This window comes from Medicago sativa, chromosome 1, assembly GCF_051527215.1.
Source record: "Medicago sativa cultivar Bolivia chromosome 1, Bolivia_mono, whole genome shotgun sequence".
NCBI lineage: Eukaryota > Viridiplantae > Streptophyta > Magnoliopsida > Fabales > Fabaceae > Medicago > Medicago sativa.
In genome coordinates, this window is record NC_140749.1 from 13,255,408 (window position 1) to 13,279,645 (window position 24,238).

At 32.6% G+C, this 24,238-nt stretch overlaps 3 protein-coding genes across 4 annotated transcripts; 1 reads left to right on the forward strand and 2 right to left on the reverse strand.

Moving 5' to 3' along the window:
- Window positions 1-4,387: 4,387 nt before the first annotated feature.
- On the reverse strand, window positions 4,388-7,477 carry LOC146952826 (uncharacterized). Of its 2 annotated transcripts, XM_085706361.1 has the most exons (4): window positions 7,394-7,477; window positions 7,144-7,285; window positions 5,593-6,452; window positions 4,388-5,086 (listed from the first exon to the last, which is right to left on the reverse strand). In XM_085706361.1, exons 3-4 carry the CDS (start codon window positions 6,408-6,410, stop codon window positions 4,636-4,638), a joined length of 1,269 nt encoding a protein of 422 aa, XP_085562487.1. In that variant the 5' UTR covers window positions 6,411-6,452; window positions 7,144-7,285; window positions 7,394-7,477; the 3' UTR covers window positions 4,388-4,635. The 2 variants fall into 2 exon arrangements, with proteins under 2 accessions (XP_085562487.1, XP_085562480.1); XM_085706354.1 differs by lacking the exon at window positions 7,144-7,285.
- A 918-nt stretch (window positions 7,478-8,395) lies between these two features.
- Window positions 8,396-8,752, forward strand: LOC146952827 (uncharacterized). The gene has a single exon (XM_085740439.1). The coding sequence runs from the start codon at window positions 8,396-8,398 to the stop codon at window positions 8,750-8,752; it is 357 nt and encodes a 118-aa protein (XP_085596565.1).
- Window positions 8,753-11,020: 2,268 nt separating this feature from the next.
- Window positions 11,021-17,475, reverse strand: LOC146952828 (Calcium-binding EF hand family protein). Its single transcript, XM_085706371.1, has 6 exons — window positions 16,861-17,475; window positions 12,593-12,695; window positions 12,440-12,505; window positions 12,170-12,331; window positions 11,961-12,057; window positions 11,021-11,307 (listed from the first exon to the last, which is right to left on the reverse strand). Exons 1-6 carry the CDS (start codon window positions 17,399-17,401, stop codon window positions 11,182-11,184), a joined length of 1,095 nt encoding a protein of 364 aa, XP_085562497.1. The 5' UTR covers window positions 17,402-17,475; the 3' UTR covers window positions 11,021-11,181.
- Window positions 17,476-24,238: the final 6,763 nt, after the last annotated feature.

The window sequence follows — 24,238 nt, forward strand, 5'->3', positions numbered from 1 at the left end:
ACGATGATCTGACTTGGAATCGCTTTGATAGATAAAGTAATTAACTATAAGCTTTTATTGAAGATAAATTCTACTGTACATTCAAAATATTTGAATGTACAGATACACTAAATCGTTAAATTAATAGCCAAATGAGTAGTTTTTTCTAATGAAAAATATAATTTTTTATCATTTATAATTATAATAACTAATCTTATTTACAAAAAGCACAACGAAATAAAATTGATTTTTTTTTAGAATTTTTATGATTAATAATAGAGAACATTGATTATTTTTTACGATAATATGTAAAAAGTTTATTATGATTCTTATAAACAATGAAATGATGTTTTTTCTTATAAAATGATTATTTTCTAAAATATAAAAGCCAATAAGGAGTTCTTTATTTAATAAAAATGGTCGTTAATTTATAGATATAAGAAGCAAGAATACCGGTGCACCTCAATTTACGAGTGTACCGTAGAAGTCCCCTTTATTGAATTCATTCCACTATGAATATGGTTTTCAGTTTTTACCGCCAATTCTAGGACGTATAAACTTTTGAAATCGTGTATGACTAAGTTTATTAGATTACTAGTTTACTACTTATCTGGTAGTTTAGTGTTGTGAGATAATTGATGTTTAGATCTCAAGTCTCTCCATCTATTCTCTATCTATCTATTCTCTAATTATAGAATTTAATGTCTACCAAAAATACAATTTTACCCCTTTTTAATTTTTTGACACGTCATCAAAATTATATTCTTTTGTGTCTTTTGCTTCAACCTCCCTCTATTTTTTCTCTTTTAAAAACAAATTAAAACAAACTCATTTGATAAAACACACTAACTTAATCTTTTTTTTAAATAACAAACAAACTTAATCTTTTATTTTTTTAATTATCTATTCTCTAATTATGAAACTTAATGTGTACCAAAAATACAATCTTACCCGTTCTTAATTTTTTGAGTCGTCATCAAAATTATATCCTTTTGTGTCTTTTGGTTGAACCTCCCCCTATATTTTCTCTCTTAAAAACAAATTAAAACAGACACACTTGATAAAACACTCTAACTTAATCTTTTTTAAAAGAACAAACAAACTTAATCTTAATCCCAATCAAAATAAATTTTTCTATAATTCAACTTCTAAATATCTGAAGAGTTAAAAACAATTTACAATCTATTATCTTTCTCTAATTATTAAAGTTAATATTTCTCTAATTTTTAAAGTTGATGTGATTTTGTAACAAAAAAATTCATTTTTTATAGTTGTATCCAAACAAATTAAATTATTTAAAAGATGTGATTTTAATTACAATAACCAAACAAACTAAATCATGATTTGTTTTTAAAAATTCTCTTAATTAATACATATAAAAATCACTTTTATTTTAATTTGTAACAAAACGGGTCCTGAATTGTTTTTTATAAAGAGGTGGTTTTTATCATGATAAAAAAATCTATAAATTATTGAATGTGGTTTTTTTTAGTTCGTAACAAATTTGTCATATATTTAATTTACATTTACTAAAAATAAACTTTATGACATACATGTGATTTTATCTCATCGTGTGTTTCTAATAAAAAATAATTAATAAATACATTTTATACTGATACTTAAAAAACCACGGGGAAAAAAAGAGTAAATAAAAAGAAAAAAGCATTGGACTTTTTTTTGACAAAAAAAAACATAGGACTATTTCTCACTGATACATATTTTTACATCTAAATTTATTCAATTATATCCAATTGAATGATCACAAATAACATAATTTGGGAGAGTTACAAAATCTTTCTCATATATAAATTATATACGGTTTTTTTTTGAGGAAAAATTATACACGGGGTTAGTATTTATTATGAGAAATACAACTACTTTACACAAAATTACACATCTTCACGATTACTTCTTTTGTATAAATGATTTTCATACGTTTTTTTGTTTATCTTAATGTCATATTATAAAATTATTATTTTTAATCGTTATTCATTATTAATCATTATATCATTTTAAAGAATGACTGTAAAAAAACACAAGACAAACGTTACAATCTTATTAATTAGACACTAACTAATATTGTTGTGCAAATCATACATAGGACAACAATCAGTCACATATTAATTAGTTAATTTGATTTTTTTTATGTATTGTAGGCATGACAACAAAACCCATACCCGCGAGTATCCATCCAAACCAAACTCAATTTGACGGGTTTTTTCCCGCTTTGACTCAGTTTGGGTTTTCCCCGATTTCAAAATACGGGTACAGGATGAGTAAAGGGGATATAGGTATACCTACCCCAAACTCATACCTAATCTCGTTCCGAATGTAGAAAATCATTTTATTGTCCCTTTTATATAAAAAGAAACTCAAACCATAAATCATTTCAGTTACACAATCAGAGTCTCAGTCTATCAGATGACACCCATTTCTCAGAGTTCTCTCTATTCTCCATCACCATAGCCATGATATATCGTCGTCATTTCTTGCAGGATAATGCATTGCAACCTTGCGTTTGAGGCAGAAAAATACTTCTATTTTATTAAAAAAAAAAAATTATCCATTGCAGGGATGGGGCGAGGATACCCGAACACGTCAGAGACGAGGATGAGATTTGATTTCTTATCTCCATTTGATATGAGTAGGGTAGCGGATAAGTATATGACAGTAGGGTATGGGGACGAGGAAGGTAAAACCTGTCCCCATCCACCCCATTACCATGTCTAATTGCATCTTCTAAACAATAGTGGGAGTAATTATAATATATTAATTATAATTTGATATAAGAATCTTGCACGATACACATATTTATTGTTTATAAATTCATATAAAAATAAAAAAATGCTAATTATAAATATTTTTCTGTTATGAAACTAAGTAAATAGAAACAATAATAGAGAGAAGGAGAAGAGAGAATAGAGAGAAGTATTATTATTCTCGATGTAGTTGAGAATGTTACAAATGAGTTCTATTTATAGGGAAATAGAATAGCTTATGGACTAAGCCCAATGATCTAGTAGTATAGTCCATTAACTCATTTGCTATTTGGACATCCACTATTAATATTTATAACATTTTCCATTATATATAAAAATAACAGGGCTTATTAACGTCCCCGTTATCATTATTGTGATTTTATTATTTATAATATTTTCACATATTTTTGGTCTACCACTTTCTAATATTAATAACAACCATTTCAATATTTTTATTATCTTCATCTTTATAATTAATTTTTTTTATTTCTCAATGTAAATAATATTGTAAATGCGTTTTGACGCACAAATCGCAATTTAAGGATCAGCCCGTGCGGAGCACGGGCCCGTGCTTAGCACGTATGTTGTTAGTTTGGTAAGAAAACACATAATTTACGGTTAAAGTTTTAATATAAGAACATTCAATCTCTCGATCCAACCTCATCTATCAATGTGAATCGAACCGTCCAAAAATAGCAGATTTTGATGAAATTCCTGGGGTAATAGTCACTTTGGTCCCTGAAATTGTAATGAGTAGTCAAAATAGTCCTCCTTCAATGTATCAAAACTTCAAAGTAGTCCCTGATTGTGCATTTTGTTAGTCAAAATAGTACTTAATGTTAAAATATTTCATTAATATTGTCAGATTAGTCCTCCAACATACTTACTTATTGTCATATTAGTCCTTATAAGTACATGTTTATTGTCATTTTAGTCCCTATATGAAAAGAGTTATTGTGAACATTGAGAGGTTATTTTAGTGTCAAAGACTATTTTGACTAACAGAATGCACAACCAGCAACTATTTTGAAATTTTGATACAATGAAGGATTAAAATGACTAATCATTACATATTCAGAGACTAAAGTGACTATTACCCCAAATTCCTGGTTCTCCACTATAGCACGTATCATTATCTGACTGACTCATGTTATTTTCCAAATTCCAGAATCAGCTAATAACACCATATAGGTGTGTGTTTGAAAGTGAGAGTGCACCTTTTGGTCCATTCCTTTTAATCAAAGTTCTAGTGTGATTTCGTCTCATCCATTTTCAACCACATGAATATAAGTTTGGCCTTATTGATTAAAAATATACAAGTGTTCGCTGTGATTTAAATGAACGTGGCAAGCAACTCAATATCCACATGTGATATCATTAAAATTTGTGTGTATCAATTAATTAACTAGCGTTTTGCCTAAATTAATAAATTAAATACTTTTGATATAATCATTTTAAAACTGACTAGTTTTTGTGTAACTGGTCAGTTGTATAAAAAAGTATGGAAATCTTAACCAACATTAAATCTGATTAGTTTTTATGTAACTGGTCTTGATAATTGGTTTTCAAAATCAAATCCATTTTTAACAAAGTGGTTAGACTCAAGTAATTAATAAGGTCGAATCATTGGGAGCACTCGAGTTCGATCCTTGACTGAATTAGTCTTTTGTATTACTCGGAAAAAAATTGACAAATTTGTTCAAATCTAGAAAATTTTAAATATGAATCTGTAGCAACTCCTACTTTACAAGTACAAAGTCTATCACAATCTAGCTATGGGAAAATAGAAACTTTGTGCATATGTGCATATATATAAATCGATGGTGCGAGTTTTTCTTGACAGCATTCTACAATTTCAGGGACCAAATTGATGATTCACTCGCATAGATAATATCATTCAAAAGGAAGGAAACATGCATCCAATGGTCCAACCAAGAAGCAAACCAGCACCAGCCAGAGCCAAACCTACAGCAAAAGCGAAAATACATTTTCCGATGCCTCGTTTGCTATTCTTAACCTTTCGACGACTTTTCCTATGTTGTTTTCCTTCGTAGGGAAAGAGGTTGTTCAACAACGGCTGGTTTTTGCTTTTGTATTGAAGGCATAGATTTTCCAGCTGCAAAACATGTAGCCATTGCTTGTATGCAAATAATTGTGAAGCCTGCTTGAAAAATAGAGTCAAGATATGCTCCTTCTCGTCACAGGCTTCTTGTGCTGCCTTTTCAGCCTCTCTCGCCCGAGTTTGGGATCGACACAAGGCTTTTAGTAGCTCTGCCTTTGCAGCACTCTCGGAATTCATGTTGCTATTCTTGTTGTAGCTTGAATAAGAGTCTTTGCTTTCACTGGAACTGAACATGGGTAGAATTGGTCATTATTAGAACTAAGCATATAAAATTTTAAAATAAACAAGAGTTAACTATGAAGTGCTTGGTATGCAATATCCTAAATTCCTACCTACAAGAATGACTGAAATATAAAAAATGTTGCGTTCTTAACCAAAGGTTTCAACGAGGGAATCACTTATAACAGTCGAGCAATTTGATCCGTTAACAAAATTGGAAAATAATTCATGAAACTGAAAACCTTGTAGCACATTATACCTAATGTGATCGATGACTTTCAATTTCAGAGATCACTTTGAAATTTCATTAATCTCAAAACCATATTACCCAACCATTACAATTTGAGGTTTTAAATGGCGGCTATTAATTCCGATTCCAATATGCTGGAACCTAGTAGCATTGTTCTAACAAACTTTTTAAGAAAGTGTGATCAGTTTTAATGGTAAAACTGCTCTAAAGTACAGTATGATCTTAACTCACTAAATTAACATTGCGTTCGTGTATAGCATTACCTGAAAGTTTTGTCTGAATCCTGAAACGAACAGCCAGAAGTCAAGGTTGTAGACGTACAACCATTTGCATTAGAAGAACACGTCTCTGATTTCTGGTTCAAAGAAGACCCGTGATTCTCCTCCTTGTCAATACCTCTTGGCTGAAGAGTGTGTATTTTCCTAAAAGGCTTAATGTTTGGTTCTGGGAGATCGCAGTTCTCGACATACTCAAATGATTTTTTAGCAACCAAGGAAGCCAAATCGTCTTTTCCAGTAGTACGCCACCAAGGCTGAGATTTTTCAGCTCCCAACCAATGCGGTTCAAAATCAGACGATGTACTTTTACAATGTTCCGAGACCAAGAAACTAGTAGCATCATCTGAAAACCAGAATTCCCCTTCATTTTTCTTTTTAGGTGTTAAATACAAGTCACTGTTCAAAGAAGCCTCAATTTTCGACGTTCGAGTATCATTGTTCTTCATATATTTTGGATAGACATTCCATTGCTGCTCTATAGCTACAGTAGCAGCATTTCCAACAAATGAAACAGCATCGAAGTTTTTGACAGTTTGATCACTCCCGTTACTGACATTGTCACTGAGAAGTCGGGTACTAAAAGCATCGAGCTTAGACTCCAACGTATTTAGATGTTCACATGTATAATCTGTGTCACCACCCGAGTTGATTTTCACATGTAGCCACCATTTCATGTCAGAATCAGTGGAATCACTAGTTGTAAAATCAGGCTCCAATTGTTTTGAAGAATTAGGGGGCATCATGAAATCTTGTGTGAAACAATGGTTAACTGCGTAACGGGCTCTAGCTTCTGTAGATGCCATTACTTATTGGTTTGATTATGACCTATTTTATGGAGAATCCATCTGTTTAATCAGTAGGCAATAAATTAGAAACACTAAATGCAATCCATCCACACGAACAAACAAAACCTCAAAGCTTATGTAGACGTAAACTCAGAATCACCGGTTCATTACGGAGTAAGACTAACGTATAATCATATACTTCAAATTTATCCGAAAAAGTAAAACATAACAGAAAAGTAGGTCCATATTCAACTCCAATATTCAATCTCATTCATTGATTTGTGATCGGGCAGTTTAAATTACATATTCACCAAATCAGTTATAAACGATCACCAAATCAGTAATCAGTTTTTAACGATCTCGACCATTGGTTTAAATGAGACAGTCGAGGTCAGTAACTTTGTGACATAGTTACTGCAAGGAATATGTATCCTTGGTGTAACCAGATGTTTCAAAAGTCATTGTAGAATACAAATTGGTCAGAATTTTTCTATGTATCTTTTCATAGTAAATCAATAAATTTACAAAAAAAAAAAATTCCACCAACTATATCAACAGCACCTATTTTCCTCCCAATGAATATCACAGTGTATTCAGATTTTAGAATATAATAAAATCAAGATTCTTTGACTTTTATTCCTATCAAGATTTGGTATGCAAGAATTTATCCATAACAAAAACAAATTACGCATAAACATCACAAATGGAATCAGAATTTTAATGGAATTTTAATTTGTTTGATCTCTCTTACCAAGAGCAAATAGGCCAGAATCAGATGAATTCAACTTTCTTGATTTCTCTTATCAAGAGCAAAAAACAAATACTCACAAGAACAAGAATGATTCTCTAACCCTCAAAGCAAAACTTGCATGCCCAAAATTCCAACACAAAGCCTTTCAGAAAAATAACATGTTCATACATATAATAAATAACATGTTCATACATATAAAAACATGTTACAATAAGATCACACAGAAGCTTAGCACAAATAAATAACTTACCTGGTTTGCTTATGCAGACAACATCTATCTCAGAATTTGAGGGTGATCGATCAAGAAGTATTAGTTTTACTTAACTTTCAAGATATCTTCAAAAATACTACTATACTATATACTAATATATACAAAATTTCCTTGATTCCATTTATGTGGGGTCGATATTATCTCATAACTATTATTTTGCTTTTTTGATGTTAAAGTAATTTGGACTGTATTTTTGACTATATTATATGAATCCTTAAACCAAATAAATATCTATTTCTTTGTTCTTCTTCTCTTTCCAATTAGTGTCTGTTTTTATTCTGTTGTGTGTATTTGTGTGTGACTTTGGGGTCACAATTATGAGCAAGATTGCGTCTATCGTTTTGGCAATGCTTGGTTTGAAAGTTTCAAGGAAATTAAGTTTTGGAAATGGGGAGCTAGCGGTGTGACACTACGTGGGACCATATGTTTCTGACACGCTTCACCTTGTTAAGATGTCTTCTTCTTTTGATATAAAGATGTCTTAATCACTCTTTGCTATTTTTATTTTCTAGAAACACCATTGGTTCTTTAATTAAGTATTTTTTGTTGACAAAAGGATTCTTTAATTAAGATGTTTGCAAGAATTTAATCATCCAATTTAAATAGGGACGGAGGGAGTATTTACTTTTGTAACAAAGTGATTAATTAAGTCATTAAATATCTGATTTTTTATTTTTATTTTCATTTAACTATGTTAAAAACCGCTTACGTGGTCCCGTGAGCATAACTCAGTTGGTAGGACAATGCATTATTATATGCAGGGGCCGGGGTTCGAACCCCGGACACCACACTTATTCACCTTATAAGGTGAATTCTAGCCACTAGGCTACCTGACAAAAAACAAAAAAAAACCGCTTACGTGTATTTAAGTTTACCGCTAATAAGTGTAATGTAGATGCGTCATTCTCGGATAATTTAAACCGTGTCGGATTTGGTTTTTGCATTCGAGATGAAGCTGGAAATTTTATACGAGCAAAAACAATGTGGTTAAACCCCGTTTGTACACCGGAAGTTGGAGAAGCCTTGGGTCTTTCATATGCTATTATTTGGGTGCATGATTTACAACTTACAAATGTGGATTTTGAGTTGGATGCAAAGAAAGTTGTAGATTATTTTAACAAAGGTCATAATGACATTTCTGAGTTTGGAGCAATAGTTGAGGAATGTCGGAGAAACTGTGCTACTTATTTTGAAAACTCTAAGGTAGAGTTTAGTCGGAGACAAGCGAATGAGGTCGCTCACACACTTGCTCGAGAGGCCAATTTCTTAGCTAGTCCCCAAAATTTTGATGTTGCACCTCTTTGTATTTTGACTTTGATTATTAATGAAAAACTATAAGCTATTTTCTCTCAAAAAAAAAAAGTTTACCGCTAATAAAATTAAGGATAGTACATCTAATCTTGTTTTGAAATGAAATCTAATGATTATTTGATTTATACTATTGTTGATAAAAATTTATATGTCAAACTTTACATGTTTGATGTCATAAGCATATTTTGAACTTACTATTCGTCGAGTATCAGTGTAAATGGTTTAAGATTTTTTTCATCGATAAGCCAAGAGATCGGTGAGTCTGAAACTTACCAACTAAATTGTAACCTTTGGGATATCCCATCCTATGTCGCCTAATCATAATATATTATTAAGAAAAGGAAAAAATATATACAAGAGGAGGGTCAAACCAAAACCCTAAAAAAACAATAAAAATATAAGAGAAAGCAAAGAATAAAAATGACCCTAAAAGAAAAAGTGTTGCTCAACCACCATACTGGGTTCACCCTTGGATCAAGTGTTCTAGGAATTGAATTTATTGAGTTGTTTCTTCTGCTTCTTCATAGGATAAGGTGTAAAAGCTTCTTCGTCAAATATAGAACACCATGTTCTATATTCTTGCAATGGGTGCAGATGGCCGACAGCCACTCATAAGTCACCTCCACTTTAAACAAAAAAACTTTTCCTTTCCACCATAATATCGTGAAAGATGTGTCTAGACAATTCCATATCAACCAACACTCTTGCATAATGGCCAAAAACATATTGATGTCAATAAGAAAGGGCGTCCCAATGGCACTGGAAATTTCACACAGTGTTTTGTCCATCAAATACTCCCGAGTAGCTTCAATAACTATATCCAAACTTATGCATGTCTTTGTTGTTGTGTCGAGGCATTGGAATCCTTCGTCCATTCAAAGAGACAGAGGACACCTGATTTCATGTTGACCATATCCATTGCCCAAACTGAACACAAATCCTCGTATGAAACAAATTAGAACTCATAATAACCCCTACCAAGTATTAACTTCTTCCATTTTTCGACGGTTTTCCATTGTTTTGTGAGTTTATCCATGATACCCTTAGTTGCGTAGGGTTTACCACCCTTATTTAAGACAAGCCTGCCATGAAGATTGCGCTTGCAAGCCTCAGTTCTTTCAACATAATCATCCTGTGTTATTTTGATTCAAAGTGCATCCCCTCTAATAGCAGGCAGTGCGAGAGAAGCAACACTAGAAATTGCATTAGATGAAGACAATGGTGCGCAAATGAAAGCGGTTGATGTGACATTTTAGAAGAAGTGGTATCCGCCACACATGGCCAAGGCCATGCAAGTGCAAACGCCATGCCTCAGCCACGAACAACCTTAACCGAACATCGGCGCACTGTGGTGCAACCCAAGAAGGGTGACGGGTTAATCCCATGCCGATTATGTATTATTGTTGGATATAACTTCAAGTTTTTAATCCCACCTCGATTATAATCAGTTTAATGTTAGGTATATAAGAGGGTGTCAATATTTTAATTTTTCTTAATTTCTACTAAGTCCCATAACCATGGCCCATCATTGACATAACTTTTTATTTTTGTTCAATCCGCCTATTAAACCATATTTTTTTTGTTTAAATTGTACGATTCAAACAGGTAAATAGAAATTTTAAAGGGCGCGTGAAAAATGAGTAGGGCAAAGGAAAAAAAATCCTCTAATTTTTTTAGACCCGGGTCGGTGGTTGTCCCTATTTTTTTGTCAGCCCATAATATTCCGACTTCTGAGGTCACTTTGTATAAAAAAAATTAAAAATTAAATAAAGTTTGCTGTGCTTTGCACATGTGATCATCAAGACTATCAATTAAATCTATGAGCTCCCGACTGTTTTCTCACAACTCACAAGCTCTATTTGCTGCTTTACACGATATTGGTGCTCCTACGCAACTTCCACTATTTGCTATCTATTCCACTATGATCCAAACCGACCTTGAAATTTTAATCTTGATACCAATCATTTTATTATAAAGTCTTAAGGGCCAATCATTTTATTATAAAGTCTTCCTCCCTTTCTTGCAAAATCAGTAATAATCAGATTTGTACAAAATAATGTTCCATATAGTAGAAAATATGCTTGTTATTGTGTTTTTATATAACAAATTTAATACCCTTGATCTCGAAAAGTTTACTGTTCTTCTAAGTTTACGTGTTAAATTAGCTAATTATCTCTTATATTTCCAACATGTTCTTTTTTCTGCTTATATTTTTGTACCTTTTCACTAGATAATGACATGGTGCCAATGTCTAAAAAATATATTTACTTATAAGACAAGTAATTTTAAGACATCTTACCCAAAGACCAACTTAAAATGTTAATTATGCATTAAAAAGAAAGGCCAAAAATATTTCAATTTGGATTTGTTTGTATTTTTTTTCTTTTCAAAACCAAAATCAGGAGGAACTAGTTCACTACTTCATTTATATATACATGTCAAACATAGATTTCTAATCATAGCTCATCATGATCATCATCATCAATTTCTACATGACCATCTGCATGAACTGTGTTAAAGAAAGCAAATTCATGATCTAGCATCTCATCGAGTGTCAATTTTCTATCTTCATTATCATCAGCCTGCATCAAATACAATCAACAATCTCACATATACATATAATCAAAATTTTATGATTCTAAACTGTGATTGCAGTTGCGTTAGGAACTTTGATATAGTAGCAAAGTATTCACAAACTAATCCAGATTGCCAGCGGTCGATGATCGTCCATACTCACACAGTCAGCATATCAATGACCATTGTACCGAGATCAGACATTCATATTTAGATTTTGATTTTTTTAAAGTAAAATGAGGAATTTAAAATTCGAATCTTCCAATCTCAATTCTACGGTCATTGATGTACCGACTATTTGAATGAAATGAATACCAATACCGGCAATCCAGTTATATGCTACCCAAATTGCAATTTCAATGTGGTTGTGAGACTTCTAAGATCATTTTTTTTTTGTAGTTGTGTATCATAATGTCATCTAATTTCCAGACAAATGCTACCCAGATTGCAATTGCAATATGGTTGCGAGACCTCTAAAATCATTTTTTTTTGTTGTAGTTGTGTATTGCAATTTAGAATTATATTCTTTATATAGAGACAAACTCAAATTCCACGTTAGATATATAAGATTCTCAATAAGAGTTTATAAAAAAGATGCACGAACACACATAAATTTCAACAAAACAAATCTTTACTATTCAAAGAAAAGTGAATTAATTACCTCATTCATCAAATAGCTTGTGTAATATTTAGCATAAGCTAGCTCTCCAGGGTAGACATAAGGAATTATAGGTAACAATTCTTCGGGGGATAAGAATCTGACAAATACATAACACATAATAGTAAATTTAATTAGCATGGAAATTTAAACAAATCCCTAACTCACTAAACTTTCAATTCAATAATTCGTTCTATGAAAAAAATACTTACTGATCCTTGTTCACATCAAGCTCAGCAAATTTGTCCTTTGCAGCAGGTATATCCCCTTCTCCATTGGTTTCAAAATCCACATAGCTTTCATATGTTACATATACATTATCTTCAAATTGATTGAAATTTATTTTCCCATCAATTTCATAATCATCCATGTGCCTGTCTTACAAACAAATTAAAGAAAAAAATGTTATAAATAATAAATTTTGTGAAAAAAATATCATCTCACTCAAAAAAGAAAAAGTGCTCAAGTTTAACAAAGCTTACTTAAATTTATCATTCACCATCCACTTCAACATTTCTTTATTTTGGCTATCTTCTGGGTGCAAAAAACTGTTCCAACAAGATGTAAACAACAAAAGATTTTAAAAAGAAGAAGAAGAAAACGAGATAAAAAATGTGACAATTATTTATTATTACTCTCTAAGCTCGGTGAAATTAAGAAGGCCATTGTGATCATAGTCTGCGATGTCAAATTTCTCCATCCACCACCCTGCTTCGCCATGTGCCATATTTTTTTTCTCTGTTTCAGAAGTCAATTATTTGTTGTCAAATATATATTTGTTGCAAAAATTAGGAATAAATTATTTCTACAAATAATAATCTATCATATAAATAAAAGCATCAATTAAATATTAAAGAGAATAAACAAGAGGGATAACAAGTAAACTTATCTTTCTTGAAATTGCGGTGATTGCGGTGACTTGACGTCGGTAACGGTGAAGTGAACAAACACGAAACCATGAAAGTGATAATCTGCCAAACACTAAACCGTTATATAACATGAGGCGTGACAAAGTCACTGTCCTTAAGGATTTATCCGCCTCATAAGCGCATATCCTCCCAGGATACAACATGTTCTTCCCTGATATGAATCACATCAGAGGTGACAGAACAGCTTGAATCTATCTCAAAGATAGCAGGAGATGTAACCCAAGAAAGTCAATATTTTTGAGAGGAGAGAAAACCAATTTTGTTTATCGTTTTGGGAGAGGAGTGTTTTTTCTTGCTACTGATCAAAGGCTTCACCCCTATTTGTTTCCGTAAAAAGATTTTTTTTTTTCAAGCTAGTAAAAAGAATTCTTTGTCATGCAAAAAATAAAGCCTTAATAATAGCTATTCAATTGTGCACGTTGGAAAGAAAATATAACTGCCTTTGGCTCAGTAAACAAGTAAATGTGCTTAAATAATAATAGTTAATTACATTAACTTTTGAAATAAAATAAAACCCAAAAATTACAACAATCCCCCACATATTTCAAAAGTTAAACTAAAAGGTTAAAAAGAGTTTTCCTGGGTAAACATCGTAGATGTAATGCATCGGAACGGTGTAGCAAGCTATGGAACCCGTCCTAGACTAATGAGACTTAACACACAGTGAATTGGTTTAGCAAGCTATGGAACCCAAGACACTTGTTGTATGCAAGAGGTCTCACAATCACATTACACCCCCACAATTCTTGCTGTTACGCGGTTGTGCGCTAATAGGCCGTGCGCGTGCCTGGTATTCATGAGTGCTCTAGAGACCCGCCACGGTCTCATGCAAGCGGCCCCACTTGACACTCATATAGGTGATTCCATCTAGTGTATACTACAATCATACACCACCCATAAGGGCTTATGGTAATCATTAAAAGCTTTTAAAGCTTACCCATCAATTTTATATTATTTAGCACATCTCATCCATTATCATACACTATAGGAAAGAGACAACGTTATTTTAGTGCTAACAGAACTAACAAGTAACTTGTTTTTACCCATTGAACCTTCTTCATGGGATCTCCAATCACAAAGGTTGGGTTCCCATTACTTGTCGTATTCGAGTGGCAAAGTCTCATTTCCCTAAATTTCTTCCCAAGGGGTTTTATATACGCGGATCCGCTTAATTCACAAATATTGACTAAGACGTCTCTAAGTCAATTACCTCTTATTTCATCAAGTCTATAAAAATAAACTCGGATTACACAATAAATTAATATAAGTCGTTCTCTATTAAACGACAACATGTTCGTCAATAAGATAAATCTACTTATATATTTATTCTCATTGGATTCATATCTATTTGACATCTTTGTATTATTTTGATACAAAGGTTTATCCATTTTGTAAACAATATCTCATATATTATCAAAGTAATTTCCATAATATATTGCATGTCTACTTAGATAAATACTAAGCGACAAACCCCCACATTGGGAAAATATAACTTTGTGTGGATTTATATTATACAGGTCTACTTGAATAATTTTCAAGTGACAACAATTCCATAATGGAAAAATAAATCCAATAAATATATATATTTTCTTAAACATCATTGTATTATTATTTTAATACAATGGATAATCCATAATATACCATATAATATTTTATGGTATCTCTTGAATATTCCATGATTCTACCATACATATTTTTCATAAATTTATCAATAAAATATCTCATTCCAATTCATTTCTATCTGATATAAGGATCATACTTGATTCTATTATGTCTTTCACATCAATTTAGATGTCAGGTCCTTTAAATAAGTGTTAGCCATTTAGCAACATATAACCAAGAAAACTAAAGATATAACAAAAAGGATGCAACATTATCAGAAAGTTCAACTTCAACCTAAATGCAAAGTTTTACAATGTTATAATGAGATGGCATAAAAAGGACTTGAATCGCTCAACCTTGTTTCAAATAGTTCAATCAAAATACACTTTTAAATCATAAGGAGTTGACATATTTTCAAGTTAAGTTCCATACATACACTTCCATACATACACATGTTAATAAGTGGTATATGAATATCATATGAACTAATCAAGTCTTTCCAACTGATTCATGACATCATGTTAATATCACATTTCAATAGCACAATATAAATTTTAAATAGACACAGAAAACATGTTCATTAAGAGATAGACAATTGAATTTGAAGCTCTAAAGAAATTAACTTATAATTAAAATCACATACACAAAATAATAACTCCACAAAAAATACACAACTATCCTGCATCAGTGTATCAACAACAATGAGGTTCACATAGTTTTTAAAGCAAATCACATTTCTATTGTTCCACTAGTACACTAAGAGCATATTTACAAATTTTTGGCAAACAGGATTGACATATGTATCAAATAAATATAATTCATCAAAATAAATAACTAACAAATTTAGTGGCGATACACCCAATGACCAAGGTACTCTTAGAAAAATTTAACACACAAAAATCATGTTTTGTAGGGTATAAGGTTAGTAAGTGTACCTGACCCTTTCTCAATGATTTTAAGGGAATAAGAGTTTACAACTTACGAAAATTCCACCACATCATGCTTTATCAATGAAGACAGACATTCATCACGAGCAAGGTTAAATTCTCTTCAATTTCACCCACTACGACGACGAGCCTCAGAGTCTAAATTCAAGATCATTGGCCACTCTGATCATTTTCTCCATCTTTTGCAAACTGATTTAAATTACAATAAACAACATAAGCTAAATCCTTAAGATTGTTGCAAAAATTAGGAATAAATTATTTCTACAAATAATAATCTATCATATAAATAAAAGCATCAATTAAATATTAAAGAGAATAAACAAGAGGGATAACAAGTAAACTTATCTTTCTTGAAATTGCGGTGATTGCGGTGACTTGACGTCGGTAACGGTGAAGTGAACAAACACGAAACCATGAAAGTGATAATCTGCCAAACACTAAACCGTTATATAACATGAGGCGTGACAAAGTCACTGTCCTTAAGGATTTATCCGCCTCATAAGCGCATATCCTCCCAGGATACAACATGTTCTTCCCTGATATGAATCACATCAGAGGTGACAGAACAGCTTGAATCTATCTCAAAGATAGCAGGAGATGTAACCCAAGAAAGTCAATATTTTTGAGAGGAGAGAAAACCAATTTTGTTTATCGTTTTGGGAGAGGAGTGTTTTTTCTTGCTACTGATCAAAGGCTTCACCCCTATTTGTTTCCGTAAAAAGATTTTTTTTTTTCAAGCTAGTAAAAAGAATTCTTTGTCATGCAAAAAATAAAGCCTTAATAATAGCTATTCAATTGTGCACGTTGGAAAGAAAATATAACTGCCTTTGGCTCAGTAAACAAGTAAATGTGCTTAAATAATAATAGTTAATTACATTAACTTTTGAAATAAAATAAAACCCAAAAATTACAACAATATTAAAATACAATTATTGACTAAAAGTTTAAGTTATTATGTAAAATTCCATATAAAAATTTGAACATTTGACTTACACCTTATTAGAACAATAACTAGTAACATAAGATTAAAGAAAGTTAAAAAAATCACGATCGATATAGTTTACACATTTTGTCAATGATGCATATCTCTGCGATTATAGAGAACTATAGTTTCATTTCTTTTTGTGATAAATAAAGGTTTCAGTATTACAAATTATATATATAGTACTATGATTCAGATTACAACAATACATGTGAACATATTTAGCTCATTAATTTACCCTACCATGCATTCAATTTTTTTAAGGAAATTGTGTGACTTTGTGTGCATCACTCTTATTTTAATTATGTAAATATGAATAATTAATAATCTTAACAACAAAAAAAAAAATTACCAAGTTGAATTCTAATTAACTCATTTCACAAAGAAATTAACCAATTGAAAACAAAACCAAATCAAGAAAACAAAAGAAATTAACAAATCACCTATATCTTTTTCAGATAAGTCAGGTAGATACTCCCTAAAAGAAAGAGCCAAATCCCCATTCATATCCTTAGATTCCAATTCAACTTGTGTAGCATAATCCAATCTCTCCAAAGCCCTTTGAGTAACCCAACTTTGCAACTCATTAAAACCAACAAATCCATCTTTTGGATCTCTATCCAACAAAGGAAACAAAATAATTAACCTTAATGTGGTATTCAATGTTCCACCTGATGTAAGATATTCATATGTCTCTTTAACCTCACTAACCGTTGTGGTATTTCCCAAACCCGTACGAGGTGCAACATTCTTATTATTATTATTATCATCAAAATCATTTTTTTGTTGTTGGTTTTTTTGTTCTGTCTCTCTCTCAATCTTTGTCACAAGAGGGTCAAAAGTTGGTGCTCTTTCTAATATTTTGTAACCAAACCTTCTATTATTTAGGCGACCTTTTGATTCTTCAAGGTTCAATGGGGAAAGAACTATGAAGATGAATAATGTGGCGGTGGCTATTAAGGTGTAAACCACCGCCTTTGACATTTTGTAAGGTGCCTTAGTTTTGAGGTTCAGAGAAACATTGGAGCTATGGAGAGGGAGGGAGAGAAAGAGAGATAAGTTTGGGAGAGAAGGATGGGAGGGAAAAGCGGTTATTGATGGTTGAAATTTAATAATTTAATTAAGGGTGAATAGAATAATGGTTGAAATGGGACAAAGACCTATAGTTGTCATGTTTTTTGCAATGTTTATTTATGTAACAAAATTGGCTAACTAAAAAGGTATTGTTTGCTAACTGTTGTTTACAATCCTTCTAAAAAAATATAACTTACAATGAGAAAAATAAATAAGAAATTATTAAATTATAATATTGATGGATCAAGAATTTAGCTAAGGTTCGACTAATGTCCTCAACTGTGATTTCTCCTTTCTTCAAACGATTAACAATGATGAAGAAACTTTGTCTCTCAGTTGTTGTGGGTTCCTTGACAGCTCCAATAGAGTCCTAAGTACAATTGTTTTTGGATTTTGAGCTACTAGTTCAAGAATGCATAAAAACGATAGATAAATGCATAATGATAAGAAGATAAAGAGAAAAAAAAAATTTGTGTTTGACTAGATGTATCCAATTACAACGTACAAAAAGACGTGGCTTACATTGTCCCGCCTCTGCTCGGTTAATTTCGTGGTCAATGCATGATTTCCCCTCATTGAGGGGATCATGGCACCCCACAATCAACTCCGAGTCACCTCCTTCACGGTATGATCCAATGACATGCACAACTTCTCCAAATGAATCCAAGTTACAACCACATCCGACTTAAGATTAGATTGCCTAGCTCATTAAGGTTAAGATCGTTAATGGTGAAACTTGAATGAAATGGGCACTTCATGAAATGATCAGGTTATCCAAGATTGATATAACCATCCAAATGCATTACTTATTTTCCCTTTTATCCTTTTGGTCAGTGGATTCTACACTTTCATTTTCCCTTGGAGGATGATGACTCCTACCCTCCTTGACATTGTTTCCATTCTTGGCATGCGGATTACTAGGATTGAAGCCCTTGTCTCTCATGATACTCCAATCCCCTCTTTGAGAATAGCCTTCCTGGAATCAGTCCCAGATTATGTCAAATTCCTTCTTTACTAGTTCAACAACTACTTCATTCGTGCCATCTATATTGAAGTTGTTTGGGAAATGTTATTGTAGATTGCTCGACTTCAAGCTGACAAAGGTGTATCTTGGGCTCCTTGTTCATTGCAACTTTTTACAGTTCCATGCACTACATGCTTGGTCGGGTAAGAAATGGAAGCTAGAAGGATAAAGAATGTGAGTGGACTCATCTGGTTACTCCAAATTAGGCTTCAACTGTACTTTCCAAAGTTCTTGGATTAATCATTCAAACCTGATTTAATTTGTATGGAAGATCCAACTTTAGTAAATGCCCTCACTTCTTTTTCCAGATGATCCCGATTTTGTCACTTTTGTGGCAAATCAGCTGGCTACTATGACCCATATATCAATAGATTGTATTCCAATTTTGTTGAAAGAAATCTATCCATCTTGGATATTTGATGCATGAAGGGGATTTTTATCTACTCATGCTCATACAATTCTAAATGAAAACTGCTCTTATGTTCTAACAGGCAGAGAAATAATTTGTGGTGTGAAACCCACTAGCCGATTCAATCAAACTTCATTAGAGTATTATAGTCCTCTATGTGTTTCCCATCAATTTGGTCTTTACCAATACATTACTCTTGATTATCTCAACTATATTTTGGAAATATAATTGATGGAAGATTTCTTACTTTGGCCAAATTCTCACAAGTGTATATGCACGCCAATTTATCCTACTACCTTAGGTAGCCTCCATGCCACATGCACTTGTCTAGATTAAAGGTTAGCCTGATTGAAATCACCATTCAACATTAGGTTCCCTTAGGGTTACTCGTGACAATAATACTAGGATGGGAATAAGTAGTAAAATTTACCTACTATATAGGAATCAGCTGAACCTGTTGAGGTTATATCTATGCAATGGTTGGCTGGAATTGGTTGAAAATGCATACTCTAATTCCCTTGTACTCTAGATTACAGAGTATTGGTGACATAATTGTAACAATAATTGGCTTGTCTGGCCTCCCACCCTTGGCCGTTGAACCTCATTATGAACCATGAGTTTAACAATGTTAAGAAGTGATTAAGAGACTTGATATCATTTATCCCCATGTCGATGTGTTGTACAATGTAAAATGCTGTCCCTACTACTATATTAACAGGTATTTCAACCGATTGTGCCTCAAATGTTGATATCATGTATATCCATGTCGATGAACCATAAATGTTGGAATTCCCACAGTTTTTGATGGATCATTTGGCCTATTTAGGCCTGACCGTCTAGTTGTTGTTGATGATAATTGATTCATACTACTAAGAATATTTCTAGACCTCAGGTGCATACGTAGTGTTGACATGGGGAACTAAATTTATTATTGGTAATGGTTGTATTGTACCCCCATGTGTGCCAAAAAATTTGATGGAGAAATTTCGCCAAGGTTTGGCGTATGCCATCAATTGTGATTCCTTTGTCCCTTAGTTATGGGTTCTTTAATTGATAAAGTAGAGTCTTTTTTAGATTTTGAGCTATTAGACTAAGAAATGCATAAACATAATAGATACAGAAAGATTGATAAAGACATAAAAATAGTGAAATAATTGGACGTGTCAAATTACAACGTACTAACTTTGTGTGTGTGTGTGAAAAAGTATCCCTACTGGCCAAATGACGTGGCCTACAATGTACGACCTCTGCTCTGCTAATTTCACGGGTAGCGTGTGATTTTCCATCTTTGATGGGATCATGGTGCCCCAAGTTTAGCTTTAAGACTCTTCCTTCACGATATAATCGGTTGACAAGGTCTTTGATGTGCAACACATCCATGATCGTGACTCCTCTCTCTTATCTCTTTGCGGCTAGTGGCGATACAAATAGGAGACATGGGTTTTAAGCAATATCATTGTCCAGTCCCACTTAGTCAATGGCCTTAAGAAACAATTAGTTTTCCTTGCTTGAATGTCTTGGTATTCGACCAACCTTCCGTCGGCTATGAGGTCTCTTTGCTTAAACCTTAATCCCTTATATGCCGATGTCGACTAATATGATAGTAATTTTTAGGTGTAAACATACACTATAAACTTTTGTGGATTCTATCATAAACACTATTCGTACCAACTTTTTTATTGAATTTAATTGGTGCACATTGTTAGTGTAAAAAGTTTTATGCATGTGTCCAATCACATCTCATCATTATTTCAATGTGTTATGTTAGTTACTACCTCCGTCCCTAATTATAGGGCCCTTTTGAAAAAATAACGGGAATTAAGATAGTGGATATTTGTATTAAATATGTTTGTAATTACTAATGTTTTTACAGTTTTATCCTTTAAGAGAGAGAGAGTTAGTTTATGTTTTCAACATGTTATTTATTGCTGAGGGAAGAAAAAGATGTATAATAAATAGGGGCATGTATGTAAAGAAATAATTAATGTAGTTGGAAATAGCAAAGGGGTCTTATAAAAAGGGACAAAAAATTTTCTCAAAAGGGTCTTATAATTAGGGACGGAGGTAGTATTAAAATTTCTCCTTAATGTTTTGTCAAAAAAATATATATCTCCTTAATGTAGTGAGCCGTGATTTGTGACATGTGTAAAAAAAAATTAAAAATTAAACTAACATTGCATACAAATAAACTGTTTTTTTTTCTCTCTAAGATTTGTTATTATATCTCTCACATTTTATATAAGTTTATTGTTCTTAATCTAATAATCCTACAATTCATACAATAAAAATCTATTTTTCTATTTTAATGGAATAATTTCATTTTTGTGATATTTTATGTAGAATCATACATTTCAATACAATTTCATCCATATAATATTTATGTACATAACAGTTATATGACCCTACAATTTCTTTATATGAATTGGTCATACAATTTGATAAGACACAAAAAAATGTTATAAACATTTGTCACACTGGCCATAAAATATTTTCATTTTGTGATCATTCAGTATTGTATATACGACATACAATTCCACCCATACCATATTTATTTACCCAAAAATGACATGAACATGTAATTTATTTTATATCTGTCACATACAAAAACTGTTATAAATAAAATTTGATCATACTATTCGTTAGGACATAACAAAAACTGCTAAATATCTGTCACATTGATCATGAATTTAAATATTATTTTTTGTCACTATATAGTTATATGTTGTTATAATGTTTCTAAGTACATATTTCAAATTAGTTCTTGACGTGTTCCTTTTTCTTTCTTTACATGAATTTATGAGTCAAGTAACAAACTTTAGTGTGCTTCAATTTTATGAGGGTTAGATTTGAGAAGAAGATTTTTACCTATGAAATATTCATGAAATTAAATAAAAAAAATTAAGTTATTTTATGCGTCCACCATCAAAATATTTGAATATTTAAATGTTTTTTTATTCAAGGGCACAAATTAATTTTAACTTAATTGATTTTAAAAAATTGATTTTACTTAAAAGTGAGTTGAACTTAACATGATTTATATATTGAAATTAGGGGTGTTCAAAACCGAACCAACCCAATAGAAAAACCGCAAACCAAACCAATCCAAACCGAAACCGCAAAAAACCGCATTTGGTTCGGATGAATTCGGATGACTTTTGCATTGAACCGTGCGGTTCGGTTTGGTTTGCGGTTTGCATCTCAGCAACCGAACCAAACCAAACCAAACCGCAAGAATAATGAATATTACTTAAATATGTACTAGCCCAATTACATAGCTCAAGAATAATCTCTTTTGATTCGATTTTTCCATCGTTGCACCATCAGGTTCGATTATAATTCATTTCCATCTCTTTCAATTCATTTCCAATAATGAATTTGTTTTCTTTACTTCCCAATAATTTGTTTCATGCTTATCTTTCTTCTTAATTTTACCTATTTTGATATAAGTTTTACCTAATATTTTATCATATAAACATCAAAATAAAATTTCCTATGTTTATTTTGTAACAAGTTGGCAATATTAGAGTTAATGTAATATTTTTTTTATCTCGCGATAAACCGCACAAACCGAACCAATCCAAACCGCATTGGTTTGGTTTGGTTTGGTTTGGATGACTTTTTAAAAATCAACCGAACCAAACCAAACCGCATGCTTTTTTATCTCGCGGTTTGGATGATTTTTTTGCTCAAAACCGAACCAAACCGCACCGCGAACACCCCTAATTGAAATATAAAAAAACAATATTTATTGATTCATATTATTTAGATCGTTTGAATCATATTTATTTTTGAGTGTGTAATTACTGTAACATCTTACCATTTATACACATTATATATGTCATTAGTAGAAGTATATTGATTAAGAAAATGGTAACAGTCTCTATTTTTAATTAACTAGAACATTTAGTTTTATTTATTTGAATTAATTATCTAATTATCTGCTTTGTATGATCAATTTGGTGCGTATAATAGGATAATCTTCTACTTGGTTATTAAGTCTATTTATTTTATCTATAACTAGTGAAAAGACGGGCACTCACATGTCCGTCTTTCTGCTCTTTTTATTGCGTTAACATTTGAAAATTATGAACGTTATTTTTTTATGAAATTTTGATTTTGACTAAAACTAAAAATATAAATGTTTGTTGTTATCAAGTTATAACAAACCAAACCAACCATGATTATTTATTTCAATGACACCAACAATATAACAAAAAAAATATAATTTAAATTCTTATATTTTTTAATGACACCAACAACAATCTTTATTACAGAAAAAATTGTTCAAGGGTATAATTGGGATAATGAAAAAGTAAGTATAAATATACTCATCTAGTTTGTTACTGATCGTACCTGATCAGAAGGAGACTGCCGATGCTTTGAATGTGGTGGTTGCAACGGTGGTGGAATACGTCAGAATGCTTCTTGGAGCGGATGGAGGGTGTGTACCTGCAGGCACTCTGACGCTCAAGTCAGTAGAGATCAGAGAGTGAGGGTTTAGAGGAAGAAAAGAATTCTACCTTGGGGACTGCGATGAGTCCCCTATTTATAGAGGTGGAGAGCTGCAGAGCCGTTGGAGAGGCACACCTGGCTCCGGTGGTTACGAAATCGTGGGAAGTGTAACCGCCGGAGAGTTTATTGCGGAAAATGTGCAGAACGTGCAAGAGAGACGTTGGAGTTCGTTTGAACCAGTCTCGTTTGCTTCGTGCACCCCCTTGCGGAGAGGGGGTAAGTTGTGAGCAATAATGCCAAACGTGGAGTTTGGGCTTTGGAAGGTATTGGGCCTAAGTAAATGGGCCAACAATCCTTTTGGCTGGTCCAGAACAGTAGCCCCCCCAAGTCGTTGCTCTTGATAAAGAGTGATGACTTAAGTGCGGGCGTCCTGCTCGTTTGAAGCCGACCTTGGGTGAAGCTTTATTTTGTATGTATCCCCTTGCTCGAGGACGAGATGGACCTCGTTCGCCGGACCCATGCACGCCCTGACTTGGAGAATCGTTTGCAGGATAGATGAGAGCGCCGGGAGTGTGGGTTGGATAGGCTCGCCTATCCCGAAGTGTTAGCTTTCCCCCTAACGAAGTAAGTTCGCCTGACAGCGTGGCGGAGTCCGGCATGTATACGTCCGGTCTTATGAGATCGGATGAAAAGATTCCCTCGCCAGGAAGTTTGGTTGGATGTCATTCCATAATTAATGCCAACGTCTCGTGGGAGAGGTTGAGGAGACATGACCTTTGGTTTCTGAGTGACACGTGTTAAAGCTACAAGTAGTACTTGAGTGCCTGTAGTTTCCAGCGTGTTCTCGAATTGTATTCCCGAG